Raw genomic sequence first — 9,714 nt, 5'->3', positions numbered from 1 at the left:
CTCTCCTTCCTAGCCTTGCTTGTTTGTCAGCCAGCTATCAAAGCCTGTCTTTGTCTCCCTTTACCTTTCCTCCTCTCGGTGACGTCATCCCTGTTTTTCATTTCATCCGTAGTCCTCTCTGATCAATACACAAATTATCTGTCCTCTCCCGTGTTGAGGAAAAAGGAAATTTCTTTTGAATGTCAAATGATCTGCACCTGTGAATCTTTTTCTTTCACAACAGGCCCTACTGTGGGTTGTTTATGTTAATATTTTGCAGGCAAGCCACAAGTTTGACTGCATCTTGTGATTTGAATACAGCAATGCTCTAATGTCACCCCCTCAGGCCTGTTTTTGACTACAAAAAATTGCTTTGTTTCTGCGTGTACTGTAAGCTGAATTGATAGGCTTCCGAGTGTACATGTGAAACCACAATATGCTTTGTAATAGCATACACAGTTGCAGACATGATGCTGCTTTATATGACCACCCACCCTTACTTACCCTTTTTTCTCTCTTCTTTCAGTGCAATTTTTTTTTTTTTTTTTTTGTTCATGTGGGTGGCCAGTAAGGAGTGTATCGCCTTGTCAAAGCTATGTGCAGCTTCTCTGGGTTGTTATCAGGCAATAACAATAAAGCTGGTTATTGGGACAATAATACATCTGCCTAAAGCTTTTCCCACAGTGCATATAAATCAGAAAATGTTGATTAGTTTGGATAAAGATAGATCACTTTCAGGACAGAACTAGGACATGAAAAAATAGCAAAATTTAGGATTTTTGAAATGAAATGTATTGATGAGCATACTGTAAACTCTTTGTTTTCTATTTGATTTCTGCTTCTGTGTCCTCAACAGACACCATAAACCTGTAGGATGTGTCATTTCCTGCTTTCTGAATGCCTTCACATCCACTGTAGTTCCTGTTTCAGTTTGACTTATTACCTTGTATTTGTCCAGACATGTTTGAAAATTTGCAAAATACCAATTTCCTCTTTGATTATGTGATGGCAAATCCCATCTCCTCAGTCTCTAAAAGAGTAGGTTTGTTGCTTATTTTACTTCAGATTTGAAAATTAACAGAATATGACAATTAGAGGGTTGCTTTTTCTGATTTCTGTGTGTTTCTATGAGTGTTGTCAGTATTTATCTGTGTGATGACGAATGCGGGGTGTTTGCTAAAATTTGACAATACTGCTTAGCACTGTGGGTTTTTAGTTCTTTGCACAAGTCCTTAATTTTGGCTTTGACTTCTCTAACGGTAACCTTTTTACTGAAGTAATCACACCGAGAAAAGATGCATCAGCAGGGTGAGTGTCAGTGCCATTTTCAGGGTTAGTTTCCTATTTTGCCGAGGGTTTGTCATAATGTTGATGGGATTGTAGACTGGTGTTTAACTGTTAACCATACCCATCTCTGATTTGAAATACTTTCCCTTTTATATATGTTTACAGTTGCTTATTTTTCTCATGGGAGTATTTAAAATATAAAATCACACCCAAGCATAGACAGGTGGAGATACACAAACATGGAGATGGCTTCAGGCTCTAAAACGAGAAGCCAGTGCATTCTTTCTCACAGCTGACAGTGTTGTAAAAAGATTAACGGTCCTATAGAAATGGATTGGAAAACAGCCCTTGGACCCTCTAAATCATTAGAGCTGTTTTATAAATTTTGGTCATTTTAAGTGTTAAAAGGATAATCCAGGATATGTTCATTGGTTGACAAGTTGTGATTGAGAAATTGTGAGGTTTGCTGCCACAGTCAGTCTCCTGCTCATATAATCTGGTTTTAAAACACCAAACAATCGGCTGCCTTACATTCCTATTTTATACTGTCTGTGGTGTGGCTGAGCTTGCTGAGCCTCGTGCACAGTCTGAGGGGTCAGAACAAGATTTTGTTTTTGGGGTTTTTTGTAATATACTGAAAAACTTCCAAATAGCAGCAGCCACAGCTCCTTTCTTGGTGGCAAGTTATTTTGTAGCCTCTGTGCTCTCCTCCATCATAATCCTAACCCATCCTGAGCCCTTTCCAGCTTGTTCCTGATGAAATGGTGTCTTACTTTCTTATATCTGATTTATGTAATATGAACTGTGAGGGAGAAGGGTATACACTTGAGGCAGGATTCTTCTTTCATCGCAGGTACTAGTGCATAATAATATAAAACAGTGATTTTAGCAACTTGAGTGTCCCCAGTGGGTACTTTATCTGTTCACTGAGTTGGCAATATTTCAAAAAGTCACAGCAGTACATCTTTTATATTGTCCAGCAAAATTACTTGGAAAAGAATTAGTCCTATAAAGAAGTTTTCTGTGCTTGCACATCTTGGTCATTGTTTTTTGTATTTGCCTAAAAGTATGATCGATCTATGTTGGAGTCCATTTCATGCCGGAATGAAAAGACTAGGAAAAAAAAAACAGGCGCAGATCTCCTTACATGTTAATTATTTGACTGGTGTGTTTTCTTCACGGTGCAGGCCCCATCGAGCCAGTTAGTGCTTTGATGGAGCTGTAACCTAGATTCTGCAGCTCAGCATACTAATCAGACCTACTCTTGTGAATGTGCTCTTGTCAGGTTTTGATTGGCAGGCACCTGTGCACTCTACATTCCCATTCAAACCATTTCTCATGTATGATGACCGATAAATGAGGGTCAGGGTTTGCATCTAAGCTCATTTTATTCCCTTGCATTCTCCTTAGAGTTAAAATAACTCGTAGTTTATACAAATAAGTCAGTCCCAGTGTGACGTTTGTTAAATCTGTGCTGTCTTGACGTGTTTTTTTTTTTTTTTAAATCTGAGCATGGAGTCTATAATAGGTCAAGAGGTGGAGCCTCCTTCTGGATCAGGAGGAAACCCTGGTCGACTGCAGGGAGAAGTGAAATACCACATGGAGCTGAATACCAAAGATCTGTACAAGGCTAAAATTAAGCAGCGAGTCCTTCTAGTCGCCATTTGCTACGACTATCTGTGACATAAGCTGAGGCGTCTGTGATTTGACAGGACAGTAGTAATCCTTGACAGACGTTCAGCTGTTAAAGGGAGAAGTCTTTGCCAAACTGGAGTGAAACATTTGGCTTTGATGAGTGCCGTCCACACTCGGGTTTCACATACAGTGGAGCTGATTCCTGCTCATGGCTGAGTTCCCAAACACCTTTTCCTAGAACCGATTGTAAGATGGTGACAGAGGCTGTGCCCATGAGGGCGATCCAGCTCCCCTCTCCGCATGGGTCTGTTTCTCTTGGCCTCTGGCTCCTGAGCCCAGTCGCTCCCTTGTTTGTCTGTTAGGGCTTATGAATTTCTTTGCTGCTGCTGCTGCTCATGAGCTTCCCTCTTCAAGGCCTCTTAAGCTCAACTTTCACATTAGTTGCTTCGTCTGTGCTTCCTCCCAGCATGTAAATCCCCTTTTCTAAGGAAAACATGGGTGTTTTTTTCCCCTGTAGTTTTAGCAGGCTGCTGTCCATTTTCATTTCACAGAAGTAGAAGTACCTTTGGAAGAAAAAAAAATCCACAGTGCTGCTTCTGTGTTTGATAATAATGAAGTGGTGTTGGAACTAGGAAGCATCTGGCCCTGCTGCAGCCAACCTGCCATGGTGTCTGTTTGTCTGACGAGCTCTCAGCTGAGCTACTGTTGTTTGCTTGTTTTATTTGGAGAAGGAATAATGCAAGGAATGCGCTCACTTGCCAGTGGCGCCTGTATCACTGCTGTTTTCCCAAGGCTGTTTTTCTTTCAGCTGATTTATGGGGGGGTAAAACAAGTTTGGTCCATGTCACGGACACAGAAGTCTAGCCTGTTTTTTCCTACAGATCTAACGATTACTCCAAAAGAAAGTCATCCTCGGGTTACTGAATTATTTTTATTTTTTGTCCCATATATTTATTTATTGCCAGTTTTAAATAATAAAATGTGTTCCCATTGTGGATTAACTGATTGCTTTGTCTGTAAAATGTCAAAGTCGCTCTTTAGTGACGTCCAAACTCCACCAAAGAGCCAAAGATTTTGGATTTACAGTGGTGTAGTTCAGAGCAGCTTCATCCAGCATAATTTTAAGATTTTTCACAGCCATTAATGTTCTCATTTTTTTTTTCTTCTGTCAGCACTTTGTTTCAGCCATTATAGCTATTTCCCACAAAATGGGAGAACTATATCTTATGGTACAATATGGTTTTAAGGTCCCTCTTCCAGAAACCAACAGTCTTTCTCGTCCTTGTCACTGTTTCTGCAGATGATGGTGAATGGTGAGAAGGAGCGAGTGTCACTGCTGGTCAGCAGGGGGAGTGTAGATGCCGTGTCCCAGCAGATGGCGTCTCACCCTCAGTACCTGGAGAGCTTCCTGCGCACACAGCATTACATCCTGCACATGGATGGCCCCCTGCCGCTGCCATACCGCCATTACATCGCCATCATGGTTAGTGACCTGGCTTTTCTCTCTAGGATACATCCAAACCCCTCACCAGCTGTCATCATGCAGCCAAACATACACAAAGCTTTTTTTTTTTTTTTTTTTTTGAGTTTTCATCTTTGTTCCTGTGACTAACAGGCTGCAGCACGTCATCACTGCAACTACCTGGTGTACCTGCACTCAGCGCATTTTCTGAGGGTGGGCGGGGATCCCACGTGGTTGCAGGGTTTGGAGGTGGCACCCCTTCGCCTTCGGCTCCTTGACAACATTAACAAAGTGCTGGCCCACCAACCCTGGCTCACCGCCTGCTCGCATATCCAGGTACAGCAAAGACAGACCACGGATAAAATGTAACATTTACATAAGTATTTAAAAAAAAAAAAAAAATACTTTGATGCTTTGCTTTATTTCATTTCCTCATTCTAAATGTGTGTTTGTTTTTGCCTCTGCTCTCCAGACGCTGCTGAAGGCGGGCGAGCAGTGCTGGTCACTGGCTGAGCTGGTGCAGGCCGTGGTGATCCTGGCCCACTGCCACTCCCTCTGCAGCTTTGTGTTTGGATGCGACACAGACGCAGACTTTGTCCCTCTCTCCTCCAAATCTCCCAACGGTACTCCGCCGACCTTCTGCCCCTGTGACGCTGCCAACGGCAACACCAATGTGCCTCAGTCCCTCGCCACTCCCTCCGAACACATAACACGACGACGGGTAAAAATATACTTATATACATATCTGAAGCTATAAACTGAAATTAGTTCATAAATAGTTAGAATAGCTTTAAAAAAGGGACCAATATGTGCAATACTGGTATCACTCAACCCACTGGTGCTTGTGGAAAGGAATAAGAAGAAAAAGGCCAAGATAGCCAAAGTAAATATCACCAGTTTTACCAGATGAAAATGTATTTTAGGAGTGTATTTTTTTATTTCACTGGCCTTACATCATATAATAAGGATTGGAAAAAATGTTTAATAGTGTAAAATGACCGATTAATTTGTTCAGTATTTTTCCTTTGATAAATATAATCAAATTCAGTTGGATATTTTCTGATGTTGCATACGCAATTAGATTATTTCTGTACCCTTAGCAGTTGCTTTAATATATCAAACTTGATGAGATACTTTTTTTTTTTTTATCGGCAGTCTCTGGACTCAAGTGGTGATGTGATGTGTCTGAAGGAGAGGATCCAGAAGTCCCAGGAAGAGCGTGAAAAGCAAACACTCCAGCAGACAGGTAACACCACCGAGACATTCCCACTCACTCCTCGAGCATTAGTGAAGTCGCACAGTGTGAAACCTGAGCGTTTACCACTCCTTACTTAGCCTCATCATCTCCTTTGCTTTCATCATTTCTTTTAAAGACACGGAGGAGGAGGAGGAGATGATATGCCTCGCAGATCCTTCGCGTTTTATCACAGACCCTGACTTTTGCTATCAGGAGTTTGCGCGCAAGGAGGAGGACCACTTCCAAGTGTTCAGAGTTCAGGTGAGTGTCTTTATAGCAGTGAACGCGTCAGTGTGATTATGTGTAGGGTTTTGTTTTTTGTTCTGAGTTTCCGATTGTCTGGCTGGTGTCTATTAAAGACATTAGCACAGTTTTATTACTCTCCACTGCTGAAGTGCATCTGTGCCACAGTCTGAAGCACTTTGAGATGCTGGTAGCCAAATTAACATGTAAATTTGGTATCAGGCAGCCCGAGGCAGAGTGAGTTAATCAGTACTTTCTTTGACATTTTAACACACTGCTTTGGCTCACGGACCAACAGGAGAGGAATAACTAACAAGATGTGAGCTGAAGTTTTTTTCCCCTTCATATTTTAATTAGATGCGCTTTCTTAATCATGGTCCAGTTCATAAGGCACAATATAAAATGAGAATAGATATAAGAGCTTTTAGAAATGTAAGTTTTGTGTAAATTACCAGAAAATCTGTATTTGTTAACAGGAGAAGAAACAGTACAACAGAGAGCTAGGAGTCTCTTTTCTCCAAGTCCTCTACTTTTTTTCCTACTTTCACTATAAAAGCTAAATCCCACAGCTCAAGCTGCCCCAAATGGCATCATTTAACTTGTCCTCCATTTGTGCTTGTTAGTGGCATCATGTCCTCTCTGTAGGGGCGGCTGAAAGATGTTGAGGACCACCACAATAGAGACCTGGCTTGTGAGGCAGCTGCTCAGGAAGCACATGGCAGGAAGAGCCCGAAGCTTGTAGTTTAGCAGTTACTAAACACTGAAAACAAAGCGAAGGTGATGTCCGCTAATAAATGTATCGCAGAAGGCATAATTCTCTGATGGGAAGCAGCACGGTGACACGGTTGACTGTTGCCTCAGAGCAAGAAGGGCCTGGGTTTCTATCATGTGGCCAGGATCTTTCTGTGTGGAGACAGGACTTAGTACATATCTGGGAGAAATCTTGAAGAATCATAACAAAATCATATTCTGCAACGCTTTTGGATCATTTTACAAATGAATGCCTCTAAAAACCACAAAATGAAGAACAGCATGGTACATAGATTGGTGGGGCTAGCCTTAGGGGATCATAATAAAACAAAAGTAGAGCAAATAAAAGCATTACTAATGCTGAAAAGTAGTTTCAAATATTTACTACTTAAGCTCTATAGATTAAAGGTTTGGCATCAATCACGAGGAAAAAAATGTTATGTTCTTCTATTTGACTGCAATTTTCAGAACTGCTCACAATGAGGAAAACTCATGTGACCCCTTTTTCCCCCTCTAGGACTATTCCTGGGAAGATCACGGCTTCTCCTTAGTCAACAGATTGTATTCTGACATTGGGCACCTCCTGGATGACCGGTTCAGGAGCGTAGCCACCCTCTCCTCATTGCACAGTGACGACCTGAAGAGGGCGATCTGGAATTACATCCACTGTGTGTTAGGAATACGGTGAGGCTGCCACTTCGTGCTGAAACAATAAAAAAAAAAAAAATACAAGAGACGTACAGAAACCTGCTTTTTTTTGTGTGTATGTTCAATAGTTAAAGTTGTGTTTGCTTTTGGTCGCAGCTACGATGATTACGATTACGGTGAAGTGAACCAGTTGCTGGAGCGAGATTTGAAGCTGTACGTCAAGGCTGTGGCCTGTTTTCCGGACTCCACCAAAACTCCAGTGTGTCCGCTGAGATGGACTCCACTTAAGACTTCAGAACGGGTAAGACTATTTTTTTCGTGTTACGAAGAAAGTTGTCATGTCTGCAAACAACGTATGACGCTAGAAGTGAGAGCTGCAATATTTAATTTGGCACAAATGCAGGAAAACAAGGATCTGGCAGGATCAGCAGAGCTTTCGCTTTTGAACTGAGGTCATTATCAACTAAAACTAAACCAAGAAACGCTAAAATCAGGTGGGAAAAGAACTGCATTGACTCGAGCCACATTGATAAAGGTTTATACTTGGTCTAAGGAGCTTAAAAAGAAAGCGACTTAAGTTTCTTGAAGATGTTTCACCTCTCATCTGAGAAGCTTCAAGTTCAGGTATTTTATGCTCATACTGGTGTGCCTGCATTGCTCTGGGATTTCTCTCTCCAAGCTGGTCAGTTCCGCACTTTTTCTGCCAGCTTTTTTCTGAACCAACTGAAGAGCTGGAAACAAGAGTACTGAACAGGCCATTAAAGTTACAGGATGTTGCAGGTGGATGTCAGGGTGTAGGGTTATGGTGTATCTGCAGTGTAGATTTTTAAATATATTTTGTGATTTTTAGCTTTTAGATGGGAAAGCAGGGAGAAAGTCCAGAAGGATGAAATGCATTGTGGCTCATGGTTTACATGTTCAAACCAGGGAGTAATACTGGCGCCCCCTACAGCACAGATTTGAACTAGAAGCATAACTCCAACAAATGTGCGCATTCCCCGTCACATCAACCTGTCCACTCAACACATTCCCAGAAACTGTTACTTATCACTAGCATCAGCCCTCGGTGTTAATGTTCAGTTTTTTCTCTCCTCAGATACACATAAACTTACTAATCATGGAGGCCCGGCTGCAGGCGGAGCTGCTGTACGCGCTGAGAGCCATCACTCAGTACATGATTGCCTAAGAGGATGTCGAGGCACGTCATTAAAACTCTTCGCCGGTACAGAGAGACCCGGAAACAAGAGGATGAAGACATCTGAAGAGCAGCCGGTGACGTGGGATGAGAGCGGCACTTTTAAGGACACAGAGCTGCACTGTTTGCAGCTGTGCCTCTTTGAATGTGCTTTTTCTCCTCAGATCCAGTATATTTAAACCATAGCGTGCCACACCCCTCCTGCAACTCATCTTATTGTGAAGTCCTCTTATCAGACATCTTGGCTCTCGAAGGTTATGTGCAATTATTGCTAGTTATTTTAATTTTTACCTGTCGTCTTGTGTTCCAGTCGGTCGCAGCAGCAGTGTGTTACCAGTGGCCAATACTCTCCTCTTTAGTTTGAGAAGTCTCCTTTTGTATTAACTATGCTTTTCCAAAAACGTATATCTTTGTGTACACGTTGAATGAATGTTAATGGGAGACCAGTTCTTTGGGGTTTTTTTTTTTTTTGTTTTGTTTTTTTGTGGACAATCCTTGTCAGTGTTGGAGGAGGACTGTGAAGGACGACCGTTTTGCTCTCCCTGACATGTCGTATTAATGCTGGTCAAGAACAAAAATGAGAATGACACTGCTGGAAGTTATCACATCACTATAGTTTCTTTTAATAAGCACTTTTTTAAACTTTATATATTTATAATGCAAGGTAGCTAATGAGTAGACATACTGAGTTTGTGGGTCTCGTCTTTATGACGTGTTTAAAAAAAAAAAAAAAAAAAAGAGAGAGAGAAAAAGATTTGACTGTTTGTCCTCAAACTTTCAGACTCTGCTTTTGTTTCCCAGCCCCGATTTCTGAGTGAAGGTACGCGTTTCAGGATATTTCAGTGAAATATTGCTCTAATATTTTCAGTTTAGCTCTGGCACAGGGACTCTGAAACTAATCTGAAGAAGTCAGTAAGCTGTTTCTTACAGCGACGAGTAAGCTGAGCCACGTTTTTTTTTCTTTCTTTTTTTTTCTCCCCACTGACACGCTTCAGAGACGATCAAATCAGAGACTAAATGTTAGACCACGGGTTCTTTAAGACCTCAACCTTTCACAAAAGTACAAAAAATCAATTGGAGCAATTTTAAAAATAACACTTAAGGTTGATCTGTGAGTTCAGATTTTTGTTCGGGGCTTTGTGTTAAAGCTTTTCTTTCTTTGTGTGAACTGTATTGAAGTAGATCATCACAGCAGAGAACCCGTGGTACACTTAGAGCGATGTGCAGAGTAGCTGTTAATAACACCTGTATCTCCTTTCTGTCTTTTCTTTTTACAGT

The 9,714-nt window shown here is 41.5% G+C and overlaps 1 protein-coding gene across 1 annotated transcript in view; it reads left to right on the top strand.

Annotated features, from left to right (window-relative positions):
* Positions 1–9,178, top strand: part of sesn4 (sestrin 4) — an 11,160-nt gene extending 1,982 nt beyond the window's left edge. The window contains exons 2-9 of the mRNA XM_005723043.1: positions 4,202–4,384; positions 4,517–4,699; positions 4,836–5,084; positions 5,519–5,609; positions 5,737–5,861; positions 7,111–7,277; positions 7,398–7,542; positions 8,338–9,178. Coding sequence (XP_005723100.1) covers positions 4,202–4,384; positions 4,517–4,699; positions 4,836–5,084; positions 5,519–5,609; positions 5,737–5,861; positions 7,111–7,277; positions 7,398–7,542; positions 8,338–8,427 — 1,233 coding nt within the window. The 3' untranslated portion in view covers positions 8,428–9,178. The remainder of the gene's footprint in view (positions 1–4,201; positions 4,385–4,516; positions 4,700–4,835; positions 5,085–5,518; positions 5,610–5,736; positions 5,862–7,110; positions 7,278–7,397; positions 7,543–8,337) is intronic.
* Positions 9,179–9,714: the final 536 nt, after the last annotated feature.

Source organism: Pundamilia nyererei, unplaced genomic scaffold, assembly GCF_000239375.1.
Source record: "Pundamilia nyererei isolate P.nyererei 1_Seehausen unplaced genomic scaffold, PunNye1.0 scaffold00008, whole genome shotgun sequence".
Classification (NCBI taxonomy): Eukaryota; Metazoa; Chordata; class Actinopteri; order Cichliformes; family Cichlidae; genus Pundamilia; species Pundamilia nyererei.
The sequence above is the reverse complement of the archived record's forward strand: the minus strand, read 5'-3'. Positions and strand labels throughout refer to the sequence as shown.